Raw genomic sequence first — 16,502 nt, 5'->3', positions numbered from 1 at the left:
GCCTCTAGCCACTGCAAATGAACTCTGGATGCCATGTGATACGTTGTGCATCTGGCTTCTGAGGGTCCTGGGTATGAGTTTCATTTATTTTTATTTTTTGTCTGTGTGCGTACTTGTGTGTCGGCATGAGGGGGTGCACATATCTATATAGGTATACGTGCATGTGCGCATGTGTGAATGGAGGCCAGAGGTGGACGGTCAGTGTCCTCTTCAATGGCTTGCCACCTTACATTTTGAATCCGCGTCTCTTACTGAAGCCAGAGCTCACTGACTCAGCTAGACTAGCTAGCCCAGGATCCCATGTCTGCCCACACAGCCTTGGGATCACAGCCCTGAACCCCCATGCCTGACTTCTGTGTGAGTGCTGAGGATCCAAATTCAAGACCCTTATGCTGGCGCAGCAAGCACTTGACCAACTGAGCTATGTCCGCAGGTCCCCAAGGTCACTTAATACTAAGTTCTGCTGGCCAAGTTTCCTCCTATCGCCATGGCTACACTGCTGACTGAGGCCACCACGTGGGAAGCCACATGATGTGCAGCTGGCACAGGAGAAGGGTACCAGGACTGTGTTGGGCAAACTGTACAATGCTGAGAGCTAGGAGGCCAAGGGCCAGCGTGCATATGCTGACCCCTCGGTCCCGGGATTGTGGCAGGTCAGGGTGCTGCTGTGTGGCTTCTCCCCAGGCTGCTCTGACTGTAGGTGACAGGGAGTCAAGTGCCCGCACTGCCGACTGAGATGGTTGGGGAAAGGTCTGCTGTCTTCAGAGAATCCCGGGTAAGGCAGAAAAGTAGCAGAGGATGACAAATCAAAGATGAAACACCTCACATGACTCAGGTTATGCCAATACTTTTTTTTATAAGAGAGAGAATTGGCGTGCCAGTGCCTTAGCAAACGAACTCCAGACACATGTGCCACCTTGTGCGCATGGGCCACTTTGTGCATCTGGCTTATGTGGGTTCTGGGGAGTCGAACCTGGGTCCTTAGGCTTTGCAGGCAAGTCCCTTGACTGCTAAGCCATGTCTCCAGTCCTATGCCACCACTTTTGATGAGTGAAGAAATCAAGTGGAAGGGGAGGGAGGCTGGAGAATACGGGTGTCTCACAAGCCTGATACAGATGGGTGAAAGGCGAGAGTCACCTGGGGGCCATGCCAGCCACCGCTAGCTGCGGGACATCTTTGTTCCTCTGTTCTGTAACCATCATAAGCTATGTCAAGGAAAATATGTTTGTTCTATCCCATGGTGTGTTACGAGAGGAACTTTTGCAAAGCACTCCAGCTGCTTATTTGGCTGTTTTGGGGATTGAACTTTGCAACTTAACCTGCTAAGCGAGTACTCTGCCATTGAGCTATACCCCCAGCCGTATCAGCTTAGACTAGATCTAGGTAGTAGGGCCATATGAGAACTGAGAATATCAAACCCAATTATTCTCACGTTAAAACAGCATGGTGGGTTGGAGAGATGACTCAGCAGTTAAGGGTGCTTGCTTGCAAGGCCTGATGGCCTGAGTTGGACTCCCCAGTACCCTCATAAAGACAGATGTACAGAGTGGTGCATGTGGCTGGAGTTCCACTGGCCTAGTGGGACCATATTCTCTCTCTGCTTGCAAATCCATAATAAATAAAAAAAAATTAAAAATAAGGAAATAAAATGGCATGATCTAAGGAATCCTATTTCTGACACACTCTACTTTACTTTAATCCTCAGTGTGTTAATTTACAGTCTAACTCAAAACTTATAACAAAGACCAAAATGTGACATGTTGCTAGCTGACAAGTGTGGCATACTATCTGCCTCCTTGCGTAGGGAACTGTATATTACTGAGCCTGTTTATTCTATCCTTCCTGATAACTTCTCACAATGTGCTTAGACTTTCCAGAAAAAGTCTAGTAAGTTAAGGGATGAAACCCTTACATTTACTTAGCCTGGGAGTTAGGAACTTTGATTTAAAAAAAAAAATACAGGAGAAAAGTGGCAAAAAGTATATGCTTTGATTTCTACCACTATGCTTGAGAGAAACAAAGGCAGCAAGGGGAGGGCTCAGCGCCACACGTCTCCAGCTTTAGCACAAAGAGGGAGGGTGAGGGGAGGAGAAAGAAAGAGACAGAAACAGGGACAGGGAGGGCAGGAAGAAGGGATGGAAGGAGGGAGGTAGAGAGGCAGAAATAGAGGGAGGGAGAGAAGGACAGAGAGAGAGAAAGAGAGGAGAAGAAGGAGACAGAGAGAGAGAGAGAGAGAGAGAGAGAAGGACAGACAGACAGACACCCGGAAGCATGAGGGCCAAAGCTCGCCAGGGTAACGGCTCTATCATTAGCGCTAACGGCCGCCTGCCACTACCCGGGATCCCGGCTCACCACGGCCCCTGCATGAGCCTCATCTCCGAAGCCTCACCTTCAGAAGCTCCGTCAGTAATCTCCAGCAAATACTTGAGGATTTCTGAGCCACCGTTGTCTTTTGGAGGTTCTGAAAAGTAAGACAATGCCTTACTGGTAATGGCCAGCAATTAACATTATGGCACAGAAAGTCACGTAATATTCTGTATTAAGACTAAACTTGACCAAAAGGCATCCAACACCCTCCCCTGACTTTTCACTTAGACAGAGTCTCTCACTGAACCTGGAGCTCCTCATTTACTTGGTAAAACTGGCCAAAAAGGAAGCCCAGCAATCCTTTTGTCTCCATGTCACCCCTAACCCGGCCCCTAGAGCTGGTGTTACAGCTATGTGTGGCCATGACCGGCTTTCCACGTGGGTGCTGGGGATTAGACTCAGGGTGTCATGCTTGCCACCCCCAAACCCTGTGATCTGTGCTTTAAATTTTATCCATTTCCCATACTGATTTTAGAATTCTAAAGCTTTCCTTTTTTGCCTATATAATTTACTATACATAGCATTAATGCAAAGCACACATAAAATAATACCCTTACATAAACTTACAAGTGTGTGTGTGCCTCGTAATTATATATCTTTCACTTAATCCAGGATGTAAAGATGAGGCGTATAACACCCTCCCCTCAGACAACCCCAAGCTCACACCCATTCATCTCCAACACATGGTGCCCTAAGTTCAGGATGGTGTTTACATACAAATAACCACAAAAACAAAATTTTCCTATTTCATTCACTTTAAACTTTACTTAGGATGATGTACTTAAATTTTTAACTTCATTTTCAACATTAACTTTTAAATATTTTTCTAATAGGTTTTCTCAATATTTTTAAGAGTGAGATATTAAATCAATTATGTATTTAGAAAATTCCACAGTCAAGTCAATAATACATCTGAGATGAAAGAGGATAGTATGTTACATCAAAAAATCATAAAATAAATGGGAAACTCTTAAAGTTGTCTATTGAAGTTGTCCACTAACATTTCATTATTTAGTTTAACGGTTAAAATACTATTTTAATGGAATTATTTGTTACAATTCTTGGGCTGTTTCTCACATGTATATTCCAAATACATGCAACTCTCCCAAATGATACTGTGTATCTTTTTTTTTTTTTTTACTTTTTCACTATTAAAATGTATCAATTTTTAAAATTTGCTAAAGCACCAGCAATAAAAGCAACAGACATACCCCACTTGACGCTGAAGCCATGAGATGTCACGGGCCCTTTAATGAGGGGTCTGGTTGGAGGTCCAGGTCGGTCAGGACTGGTCGTACAAACCAGAACTTCACTGGGACAGCTTTTCCCTTCCATGTTAGAAGCAGTCAGCTACAGCACACCAGAGAAAGTGGTCACATGCACCGGCTCTCACGTGTTAGTCGGCTCATCACGACGTTTAACATTGAAAAGTCAGGTAACCACAGACAGCTACACACAGTCATGGATTTGTTTTCTCAAAACTCATGTTGATTCTACAGCATTTATGAACCATTACTTTCTGTATATTTGGTTATTAATAATTAAAAATAAAATCATGGGTGTGTTTTGGCTCAGACACTTATTTACTTATTGGAGGGAGGGAGGTGGTGTGTGTGGGGGGGAGTACATGCATGCACCAGGGCTGCTGCCATTGCAAATAAACTCCAGACACACGTGTCACTTTGTGCATGGGTACTGGAGAACTGAACCCAGGTCATCAGGCTTTACAAGCCTTTAACAACTGAGCCCTAAAGATTTTTTTTGTTTTTGTTTTTCAAGGTAGGGTCTCACTCTAGCCCAAGCTGACCTGGAATTCACTGTGGAGTCTCAGGGTGGCCTCCTACCTCTGTCTCCCAAGTGCTGGGATTAAAGGCATGCACCACCACTCCCGGCTCTAAAGATGTTTTTATACCCTTTCAGGAAGATATATAAACCAAGAATGGTGCATGTATGTAATCCCAGTACTTGGGTGACTGAGCAAGGATTATCAGTTTGAGATCATTTTAGGTTCCATAGAAAAAGCCAGAGCTACATAGTGAAACCCTGTCTCAAGAAAAAGAAACATAATAAAAATCACTGTGTCACCATCCACTTTGTGCTGCTTTATAGAGGAAAAACCATGGTAAAGCAGAGAAAAACTGCATTTAAGAGTCTGCAGTGCCATCTTGTGGAGAATGCTAGCAATACAGCTGTGCTCTTGGCACCAGCATAAGTAATCAGAGTATTTAAAAAAAAAAAAACATTTTAAGGGCTGGAGAGATGGTTTAGCAGTTAAGCACTTGCCTGTGAAGCCTAAGGACCCCAGTTCAAGGCTCGATTCTCCAGGACCCACGTTAGCCAGATGCACAAGGGGGCGCACGTGTCTGGAGTTCGTTTGCAGTGGCTGGAGGCCCTGGCGCGCCCATTCTCTCTGTCTACCTGCCTATTTCTGTATCTCTCTCTCTCTCTCTCAAGTAAATAAAGAAAAATAAAATATTTTTAAAAACATATTAAAAGCTATTATTTTCCTCAAATAGTTACATATTCCACTTGATAACTGTGGGACCATTTGAGTGACTATAAGCCAAAGTAAAGTGCTGAAGCCTTAAAATTAGGGAAGGGAGGGGGGTCAAGCCAGAAAAGAGCAGAACAGGGTGCGATCAAAGCTATATGCAGAGTACTAGAACTCAGGGTGACATGCACAGGACCCAAAACGCTGCTGTGGCATAGAACGCAGCACTTGTTTTAATTTTTTTTAAAATAATCTTTCTGGGGCTGGAGAGATGGCTTAGTGGTTAAGGCACTTGCCTACAAAGCCAAATGATCCAGTTTGATTCTCCAGGACCCATGTAAACCAGATCCACAAGGGGGCACATGCATCTGGAGTTTGTTTAAAGTAGCTGAAGGCCCTGGTGCATCCATTCTCTCTCTCTGTCTGTGCCTCTTTCTCTGTATCAAATAAATAAATAAAATATATCTAAAGTCATTCTTTTTTTAAAAAAAATAATCTTTCTGGTAGCCAGGCGTGGTGGTGCATGCCTTTAATCCCAACACTTGGAAGGCCATGAGTTCAAGGCCACCCTGAGATTATACAGTGAATTCCAGGTCAGCCTGAGCTAGAGTGAAACCCTACCTCGAAAAACAAACAAACAAACAGAAATCTTTCTGTCTGTGTGTGACTGTGGGCATAAGTGTGTCAGGCCATGAGTGGAGGTCAGGGGACAACCCTGACTGTCAGTCCTCACTTTCCACCTTGTCGGGGGCAGGGTGTCTTGTCATTCATTGCTGCATACACCAAGCAGCTGACCCCTGAAGTCTGGGACATTCCTGTCTCCTCCTCCCATCTTGCCACGTGAAGGCTGGGGTTGCAGGTGCTTGGTGCGACAACCAGCATTTACGTGGGTCCTGGGGACCCCAACCTAGACTGGCATGCTTGCTCAGTGTGCGATCTATCCACTGAGTTACCTCTGAGCCTTGCTCCCAGTTTTATGGCTGTGACACGGCTCTGCATTATATTCATGGTGGCCATGGTAAACAAAGACAGCCTAAGCTGATGCGGGGGTGGTGGTTAATAATAGAAGAGAAAAACAGAAACAGGAGAGGAAAATTAAATGGGGAGAAAAGCAAAGAAAAAATGGGCACAAGGCAGGTACCTGGTGAAAACAAGTGTAGGAGTGAAGGGGTGAAACTCAGAGGCTGGGACTCTGCGCCCTCAGTCTGGGTCTTTGCGGTGAGGGCACGTGCCCGTTCTGTAACGTAACTCACTTTAGACGGCACTTTAGACGGCTCTCTGTCTCCAAAGTAGATTTCAAAGTTAAAATATCGTGGGCACTTTCACTGCAGAAGTGCAACTTTGAAAACTGCCAAAGGCTGTCACCATCAAGGTACTTCTGGCCCATGGACTCCATTTGAAGCAGCAAATGGTGAAATGTCAAACTATTTCGTTGTTTTAAGCAGCTCAAGCAAATGATAGACTCACCCTGAATTTATACTGTGTGCTTCTTTTGAGATTTTTCACAGTACAGGTTAAATCCTCTCCAGTGTATTTTGGATGGAAATGGTTATCCTGCAATGGCAAAGTCAGACAGCAACATCAGTATTGTAAAACCTGGTCATGGGGTTCCTTCAAAGCCTGTGTTTTACTGCCCTTACCAGCAAGTCAGTCTGGAAGCTTCTGCAAAGAGAGTATGAAGAGCCTGGGTGCTCGCATGAGCATTTCACTCCTTCACACTATAATTTCTCCTGGCTCTGGCCAACTTTATTATGACAAAGCAGTAAACCCTTAAAATTTTTTTTCCAAGGTAGGGTCTCACTCTAGCTCAGGCCGACCTGGAATTCATCTGTAGTCTCAGGGTGGCTGCAAACAGCAATCCTCCTGCCTCTGCCTCTCAAGTGCTGGGATTAAAGGTGTGCGCCACCACGCCCTGGCTAAAATTTTTTATTCAACAGTAAATCTGTCATGGGAAAAGCTGCTTGCATTGGGAGGCTGTCCTGCTGCAAGCAGCTATGCAGTGGTTACAGAGGAAACTCCTGAGCTTACAGTGTCCTCTTCTGGCTAAGAGATATGACAGCTTGGGTTGGGCAAGGCTTACTGCTTTAAGGGAGACCTGGCCTAAAAGATGGATGTGTATCCCTTCCTTCCCAAGTGTTCTCTACCTACCCACAGCCGCTCCCCCTTGAAACCTTCTACGTACCCAGCTCTTCTCCAGGCTCTGGTCAGCTCTCCCACAGAACACACAGAGCCCCGCCTGCAAGACTGGACTGCAGGCCTGGCAGGGAAGGCGATTACAAAAGAAAATCCTGCGTGTCGTGTGGTGGTATAAGCTGTGACAAAAAACTAAAGGTGGGCAAGAGGACAGGAGTGGAGCCTCTGTCCTTCCTTTCTCCCTCCTCATCCTACCTTCGTTCTTTATTATTCACATTTGTATGTGAGTGTGGATTTTGATTGCAAATGCACCTATGTGTGTGTGTGTATGTGTGTGTGTGTGTGTGTGTGTGTGTGTGTGTTTGGAGGCCACAGGACAACCCTGGTTGTCATATCCAGCAATGCCACCCACATTAAAAAAATTATTTATTTGCAAGCAGAAAGAGAGAGAGAGAAAGAAAGAAAGAAAGGAGAGAGAGAGGGAGAGAGAGAAAATGGGCATGCCAGGGCATATAGTGCCACTGTAAACTAACTTCAGATGCATGCACCACTTTGTGTGCTTGGCTTTATATGGGTACTAGGAATTAAACCTGGGTCGTTAGGGGTTTGTAGGCAAGTGCCTTAACCACTGAGCAATCTCTCCAGCCCCCATTCACCTTTTCTTCTTTTCAGAGGAGAGAGAGAGAGAATATGAATGGGTGCACCAGGACCTCTAGACACTGCAAACGAACTCCAGATGCCTGTGCCACTTTGTCCATCTGACTTAATGTAGGTACCAGGGAATCGAACCCAGGTCATTCAGCTCAGCAGACAGGTGCCTTAACCGCTGAGACACAAAGGGCAGTGTCAGCTGTGGGGACTGTGAATAATGATTAGGTTTCTAGATAATTCGGAGGGGAGAATTAACAACATTTGCTGACTGCTTATATTCAGGGTCAAGGGTGACTTCGTAGGCTTCCCCAAGCTCAAGTGGAAGAAGTTGAAGTGGGTGGTGGAGTGGCCATGGTAGAAAAGAAGTGTCTTGGACTTAGGTAGTTAATAAACTTTCATGGTGCCCTGAAGCTCCATCATGTGCAAAACTTACATATTCATCCTCCTGCATTTCCAGGGTGTAGGTTATCACTTCCTCGGGGGAGCAGCCTTCTGGCTTGTTCCACTGCAATGTGACCCAGGTGACACCCGCTCGGACAAGTCTGGGTGCTGAGGGCATTTGAGGGATGTTTCCTAACGTGTAGCAGACCACCTCTTGGCTGTAGCCACTGTGGAGAAATAAACACAGGGAGACACAGTGAGGAGCACGTGAGGAGGCCTGGTCGTCACATCTACAGACCCAGAATCCATGGGGTGGGGAGGATCCTGTATGTAACATTCTCTACCAGGGATTCCAATGTTTCTATGGTCCATGACCAGAAAAGCACGCTCAAGGTACAGGAGAGCATGCTTGAGAATTTATTCACCCTCCCCACCACACACACACAAGCCCTGAACAGAAAGCATGAGAGTGTCATGTGTGAAGCTAAGAGCAGTAGCTACCAAGGAGTCCTCAGACGAATGTGCTGACACACGACTGTCGCTGTTCTACAAAGAGACCATGTTTTTCAAGTCTGTGGATGCTTCCCATTTATTAAGAAATTCTCAACCATAGGAGCCTTTATCATTTTGACTTGTCCAACTAGGCACAGGGAAGATGGTTCTATGAACTCTGTGATGTTAGAAAAGATGTACTTTAGGCTGTTAAGAAGGTTTGGGGCCACTGGCATGTAGATTCTTTAAGAAGTTTTCAACAAGTGGTGATGAAGAAAAGACTTTCTCCTGAATCCAGAGTTACCCAGCAAGCACAGCTGAAACACGGCCTTGTCAAATCCACCCCCCACCCCCGCTTTTCTTCTTCTTTTCTTTTTTGGTTTTTGAGATAGGGTCTCACCCTAGCTCAGGCTTACCTACAATTCACTATGTAGTCTCAGGGTGGCCTTGAACCCTCGGCGATCCTTCTACCTCTGCTTCTTGAGCGTTGGGATTAAAGGCCTGCGCCTCCATGCCCAACTCCTTGTCAAAGCCCTTTTAGTCCCTTTTAGGGCACCTTGCCTGCATCCCTATTCCAGCCTGCCTTCCTCCCACAGCCTGGAGGTATCCAAGGCCATGTTAGCCAGGATCTGCTCTGTCCTGTGACTTGACAGCAATGGCCTGGCTGGGCCAGCGCCCTTCTCTCTGTATCAGCAAGACCAGCTCACTAGGAGCGGTGACAGAAGAAGGCACACAAGTGAAAAACATGACACTCCCAGGGCACATTCATTGTCATGACTGTCGCCTTCACCTGCTTCTGGAGACCCAGAGCCAGTCCTTTACAACGCAGCCTGCAGAGCTGCAACAGGCCACCCTGCTATCGTCACCGGAGGGGAGGGCTCAAGGCAGAGGCTGAGAACCAGGACACAAAGGCTGAAGGGCAAGAGAACAAAAGGAAGCGTCATACCTGGTGCCGATGTCATTCCGAGCAGCCAGCCTGAACGTGTACCCCATGGCGGGACAAAGCTTGGTCAACTTGCAATGCTTCTGGCTCCCGAAGAAGCACTGTCTAAACCCGCTGTTTCTTTTGCCCTAAAAGAAAACAATACAACAACGCTTTATTTCCTTTTGCTCTTGCTAGTCATTGTCATCACACCTTCAAGCCTTCATTCAAACACTTCTAAAATTGTAATTGTTAATTCACCTAATTTGGGCCAATCTGTGGCTTTCACTATGACGTTTATATCTACCTATCTTTTTTTTTTTTTGCAGGCAACGTCACACTTTAGACCAGGCTGGCCTCGAACTCAGGGGTGTCTTCCTATCTCAGCCTCTGGAGTGCTTGGACTATAGGCATGAACCACCACACCCAGTTTACATGCATTTCTTTTAAAAACAAATTACCGTAACAAAGGAACACTTCTCATCCTTAACTAAGAAGCAATGCAGAAGATTCTGCAACTGAGACATACTTCTAATATGGTTCTAGTTGAACTGACAAAGACTAAGGTCCTTTCAGGCAGAAGGCAGTGATGCATGAGAACCACAGCTGTTAGTGTCCCCCTCCTCACTCGTGTTGGTGACCATGTCCCAATGATCTAGTGACAGCCTGACTATGGGCCCACTGGGCACAACTCTAGAAACCACCAGCCTTCCCCAGGAACCTCCATACATCCAAGGACCAATGTGTATAGTTGAGCACACCACACCCAGCCAGGTGTCTCCCTTCTTTTCAGCCACGGTGGCCCCAGCCACACCCCCATGCCTACATTCCAGTGGTGGCCAGCAGTTACTTTACTGACCCCTAAATGTCCATCACATGCCTCTGACCCCTCATGTCAACACTTGCCCTTCTTTTAGCAGAACTTCGGACAATCTAGGAGCTCAGTCACTGCTTGCAGGCTTGAACTTGAATATGCCCTAGAAGCACTTGGAACATGGGGTGAACTCATCTGTATCTATATTACAGCTTCTTAAGAAGTGAGAAACAGGGCTGGAGAGATGGCTTAGCGGTTAAGCGCTTGCCTGTGAAGCCTAAGGACCCCGGTTCGAGGCTCGGTTCCCCAGGTCCCACGTTAGCCAGATGCACAAGGGGGCGCACGCGTCTGGAGTTCGTTTGCAGTGGCTGGAAGCCCTGGCGCCCATTCTCTCTCTCTCCCTCTATCTGTCTTTCTCTCTGTGTCTGTCGCTCTCAAATAAATAAATAAATAAATATTTTTTTTAAAAAAGAAAATATTAAAAAAAAGAAGTGAGAAACATATTTTTAACACTTTTCTAGCCTTACAAGATACTTCAAATTCCTTGAAGTAAAAAATACAAACATTCCAGTAAGGAGTCAGTCTGTCTTTCCTCTTCTATTCCTCCTTGCAATCCCCCAGCGAATCCCAGAGCTGGGGATTGAACCCAGGACTCCATGCATGGTAGGCAAACACTTTACCACTAACTCACCCATCTCCCACATTCCTGTTTATTTCGACATAGTGCCTTCACAAGTTACTCAGACTGTTACTCACTCTGCTGTCCCAGAGAGGTCTTGAACTTTGGATCCGCGCTGCCAACCTCCTAAGTAGCTGAGGTTAAAAGCCTGCACCACCAGGCTCAGTCCTCAAATAGAGTGCCTTCACAGGCTTACATTTAAGGAAAAAAGAAAAAAACCAACAACTAGGCTAGGCCATGCTTAGAGGCATAAGAGGCAGTTTCTGAGAAAAAAATATTTCTGCCTATAGTCCATATGATGTTACTCCCTTATCTCTGTTCATGCAAAGGAAACACACTATGCACAACCCTAGTGGGTCCCCGTGCTCCGGTCAGGTCAGGGGCCCTTGGAGAGGTCTGAAGCGTACAATGTACTCTGTGACAAACAAAGCAAGCTCAGTTCTCAAAGTTAATCATCTCTTTGCCCTAAGCAGGCCTCTGAATAGCTACTCCTAGAACATATTCTGGGTGAAATGCAATTAAAAAAACACACAGATGCACACCAGTTCAGTGTCACCAGAGTAAAGAGACAAAACATAGCCACATACCATGTGCATGCTCACAACCCAATCCCATCTCCCCCAAGCAAGACTGTGTCTTTTCCAATGGAAGTGAATGCAGGACTTTGCAATTCAAAGCTCATTTTATTTAGTTATTATTTATTTCAGAGAGAAAGGGAGAGAGAGAGAGAGAGAAGGAAAGAGAGAAAATGGGCACACCAGGGCCTCTAGCCACTACAAACAAACTCCAGATGCATGCACCATGGCTTTACGCGGGTACTGGGAACTGAACTTCCGCTTTGCAGGCAAGCACCTTAACCGCTGAGCCATCTGCCCAGCCCCCTCAAAGATCATTTTTGTTAAGGATCTAAACATTCAGATGCAAGCAGTGGGAAGGAAGATAGTAAAAGGTATTTTTTGCACTGCCACAGAGTGACGTCACTGTGCGGCTGGCTCATTTATCATGACTTACACCAGCGCTCACCTGGAGTGTTGAGATTGATACAGAACACTTATTCACAGGCAAGCCATTTATGCATACATTTGCATAATTATGGTGAGTGTCTGATTACATTCCACGTGAGTCCTGGTGTGTGTGTGCTTTGTATCCATTTCAGGCTGCAGCCAGATCTACCATTCTGTGTGCTTCAGAAGTCGGAGAAAACTGAGAATGGCTCCTCCTGCTGCCGTGGAAGCTGTTATTCCTTCCGAACGAACCCAGGTTGGCTCTCCCTTCGTGCTTCAGCTATCCTATCTCTCTGTCTGGTCTGCTTTACCTATTTCTGGTGCTTAGAACTATAGCCAGTGAATAAAAATTGATCTTTTCCTTATTAATGAGCTTCAACGTGGTGCAAGCCAGCTGCTCTCCGGCGTCAATGAGAGTATGGAGGGCTGGTCAACTTGCTGTGCTTCCTGATTACAGGTGCCTCGCGCTCCTTCCGGTATGCCTTCCCCTTGGCAGACTGGGTACTCAGGAACTGTACCCTTCCTCTGGAAGGGGGGGGGGGAAGGGGAAGAGAAGCGAGGAAGGAGGAAAACAGAGTGGCAGGGCATCAACCACAGGAGTTCGAAAGCTCCATTCCAAGGGCTGTAGCACCAGGGCTCACTTGTAGACAGATGACATCATATCAAAGGATACTTGGAAAGAGAAAAATTAAAATTCACAAACTTCACTGCAGTGCCAGAGGAACCTCCCCCTGAGTGGTTGGTAGGCAGGGATGCTGTAAGACCCTGGCTGCAGCGACCAAACGCGGTGACGCACACGTCCCACCAGCTGTCTGCCCTGCCCAGCGCTCACAGGGCTGCGGGGCCCAAGAAGTAGAATGAGTCATGTTCAAAAGCACAGGGGACTGGAGAATGTCTGCAAAGTGCGAGGGTGGCCAGGTTACAAACAGCACTTGCAAGTACAGTGTCACCCAGCTCCTGTTGACAGAGATGGACAGGGCAACAAGAGCAGCAATAAAAAGCCAACTCTGACAGACTCATCTGAACAGATGGGGGTGATCAGGGCAATGTGTATTAAACATGTCCAAGTTGTTAGTTACATTTTATAGATGGTAAACCACACTTTCCCTATTTATACATTTATATATGATATGTACTTGTGTGTGTGTGTGTGTGTGTGTGATTGTCTGTGGAGGCAAGAGATTGATGTCAAGTGTTTTCCTCAATGGTGTGTGTACACACACACACATACACACACACATATTTTTTTGCACAGGATCTCACACTCTACCTAGAGCTCACAAATTCAGCTAGACATGCTAGCCAGCGAGGCCTAGGGATCCTCCTGTCTCTAGCTCCCTAGAGCTGGACTACAGAAGCACAGCACCACACCCAGCTTTGACACGGGTGCTAAGGATTTGGACTCAGGTCCCCACGCTTGTGCAGCTAAGCCCTTGACCCACCGAGCCATCTCCCCAGCTCCAACCTTCCCATTTTACAGGAACCGGGTCTCTAGATGATGCGGAGAGATAAAAGCTACAGTTATGTTCTCTCTTCTAATAAAAAAATCAAGCTTCAGTTACAAAACTTCACTTGCTGAAATTCTTAGCTTCACTTAGGAAACCTACGTTTTATTAACAAAGTCAGCCTGGGCACAAATCCTTTGACACAATACGACCTTAACGGAAATGGGCCCCATCCTGGGATGATTTGAGTCACGCCGCCATTCATAATCTGCTCAACCACAGGCAGCGAGGACAGCCGTGGTCAGACCACTCATGGTGCAGCGCACAGGAGGAGCTGAGGGGATCGGAAGGCTGGTGGGGAGGCGTATGGGAAAGTCCCCCTAAGCCCAGGGGGCTCAGTGCTGGGTGGGTTAGTGATGTTTAACAAAGGCGCCAGGATCACAACTTCCTGAAGTCAAAGCCGGTGTTGTGGGAGAGGAGGACCAAAAACCCCATGCCACTGGTCATTCTAGAGCAGACCAGAGTTCGCCACTAGGCTACTGACCAACTTTGATATGAACCAAAATGACCTTTAGGACTGAGTACTGGCATGATTTTGCTCTAAGCCTGTGAGCCAAAAAAAAAAAAAAAAAGGCCAATTCTCAGGGTTCACTGGCTTGCTTCCATTTCATCATCTTGGGCATGCCCAGGTACTTGTTTCTACAGCTCACTCCAAGTTCATTCAAGGGCAATGTTAATCTTTACTAGAATGTGAAGGAATCTTGGAGAACAAATCGACAGTGTGCACAGATAAACCTCGAGGTGCTTAATTTGGCCTGGAGTAAGACATTCCAAACCTGGGCTGCTTCCTTCCCCAAGCTGAGTAGTCCCCTCCCCGCTCTAGCCAGACAGCGCCGGTTCATCACCAGGGGGAACTGTTTGCCGACCAATGCAAGGTGCTCGCTCAGCACTCCTGGTCCAAACTGCTCTCCGGGGAATAAACCTGGATTTGCAAGGCAGCCAGTTCCTGCTCACAGCCTCTTCAAATCCACTGCTGCTGATCCCAAGCTCCCGGCCTCATCCTCTTCTCCTCTCGTCGTTAATAAACAGAAACCACTCGGTATTGTGCACCTGCTGGACACCACATATGGGCTTCTTTTCTAGTCTCCTCAGTAGATTTTGGGCAGCCCGGTCCCCAAGTCCCATCACAGCGACATCTGTCAGAGTCCATCTGGTCTATGTGGAACACCTCATTTATCTAATCCTGGGCAAGCAGCTTAGCATTTCTAGATCTGCATGCTAAAGAAAGTCACCATGGTTGGGAGACAGTGCCAACATTCTAGCATGGAATATAACTAACTCTATCGGCACCTGCCTACTCCTTGCTCCATCGCCATCCCCGTTCACTGGTTGGAAGGGCCACACTTTGGTCACAATCTTGATGATAATTAGAGTCCACATGGCATGCTAGGCCTAAATTTTAGAATGGTAACACCTCTGACTCCCCCTGGATTGTGAAAGGGCCCAAGTGTAGCAAGGCAGGAGTGGCAGAAGGGAGCTTGGGGAGTATTTAAAATTTAGGTGCTTATGTGACCACACAGCAGGGAATGACCAACCCTTAGAAACACCTGTAAGATATGATGACTTCAAAAGAAGAGACTCCCAAGTAGGGAAATACCTTACCATACCTATACTATGACACTTTTTCAAATGGAATTTGAGCTAAATTATGATAGATTTTAAATAAATGTTGGGGAGATAGCTCAGTCATTAAAATGCTTGCTTTGCAAGCAATAGAACCTAGGCTAGAGCCTCAGAACCAACACAAATATGTCAGGAGTGGTGGCACATGACTGAAGGCCCAGCACTGGGGAGGTGGAGACAGGTAGATCCTGGGGCTTGCTGGCCAGCCAGTGTAGCCTAACTCATGAGCTCCAGGTCAAAGAGAGACCTTGTCTCAAAGAACAAACAAACAAACAAACAAACAAAAAAGGAGGAGGGGACCGACATTCCTGTGGATGATACCCAAAGCTGTCCTCTGGTCTGTACACACATACACATACACATACACATACACATACACATACACATACACACACATACACACAGAGAGAGAGATGCACACATGCCTATGCATACACACCCACAAACAAACATGCACACATTAATAACATTAATAGCATTCTAAATATGTTAAGGAACATGTCTCCATTTTTCATTCCTTTATTGCCTATTTAAATATTTTGCTATTACTTTCTAACCTGTAGTTAAAATTAAAATTCATTATTAAATAAAAGGTTATATATATATCCTTTAAAACATAAATACCTCTTCAAAAAAAAAAAAAGAAAAAGTAAAGAAAAAAAGAACATTGCTAAACTGTTGAGTCACAAGATGACATGCAAGGCTGTCTGAACAGGTGACAAGACAGAGGGTCTCTGTGTTTTGGCTGGGATGCTCACTTGGTAGTGTTGAGGGAACCCACAGCCAGCATCCCCATCTGGACTGAAGAGAAGGAACTTGCCTCAGGACTCCAGCCCCTGGGCACTCCCACCGGAACTCTCCCGAGCCCCGGGGCCGAGTGCAGGCCCTTACCCACAGTCCACAAGCATAAGAAAGCAGCTGTAGGGTGTAACTGTTCACTTGCTAAGAGTACCTGCCTGATATGCACAAGGCCCGGGGTTCTATCCCCAGCACCACATAAACTGGGCACAGTGGTGCAGGCCTGTAATCCTAGCACTCAGGAGGTGAAGTCAGGAGGAACAAGTTCTGGGTCATCCCTGGCTACACAGTGAGTTCGAGGCCAGCCTGGACATGAAACCTTTGTTTCAAATAAGTAAGTAAGTAAATAAATTCAACTTACTCCAAGTTCCATGTTTTAACATATTAACAATTTTATAAAGGTTTCATAGTTCTGGGACAGAAGAAAGTCATAAACAAAGGCACTTTTCAAATGCAGCAATGAAAACACCAGGTAGGAGGGTTATAGACAAGGAGCGGGATCTCTGCTCTGGGCCTTAGATGTCCACTGATGAAATTCTTAGCCTGTGGGATGGCGGAAGCTGGTGTTCTGCTAGTACATTCCGTAAGGGTTTCACCTTATAGTAACAAGGACATCAGGACACACACGGGGGTGGGCAATAA

The 16,502-nt window shown here is 46.3% G+C and overlaps 1 protein-coding gene across 3 annotated transcripts in view; it reads right to left on the bottom strand.

Annotated features, from left to right (window-relative positions):
• The window catches only part of Fndc3b (fibronectin type III domain containing 3B), a 383,188-nt gene that overhangs the window by 51,205 nt on the left and 315,481 nt on the right, over window positions 1–16,502 (bottom strand). For all 3 annotated transcript variants that reach the window (XM_045161235.1, XM_045161236.1, XM_004652339.2), the window contains exons 12-16: window positions 9,462–9,586; window positions 8,076–8,250; window positions 6,326–6,412; window positions 3,579–3,717; window positions 2,390–2,461 (exon numbers count right to left, since the gene is read on the bottom strand). In XM_045161235.1, the coding sequence (XP_045017170.1) occupies window positions 2,390–2,461; window positions 3,579–3,717; window positions 6,326–6,412; window positions 8,076–8,250; window positions 9,462–9,586 (598 nt within the window). The remainder of the gene's footprint in view (window positions 1–2,389; window positions 2,462–3,578; window positions 3,718–6,325; window positions 6,413–8,075; window positions 8,251–9,461; window positions 9,587–16,502) is intronic.

This window comes from Jaculus jaculus, chromosome 11 (assembly GCF_020740685.1).
Source record: "Jaculus jaculus isolate mJacJac1 chromosome 11, mJacJac1.mat.Y.cur, whole genome shotgun sequence".
Lineage (NCBI taxonomy): Eukaryota > Metazoa > Chordata > Mammalia > Rodentia > Dipodidae > Jaculus > Jaculus jaculus.
The sequence above is the reverse complement of the archived record's forward strand: the minus strand, read 5'-3'. Positions and strand labels throughout refer to the sequence as shown.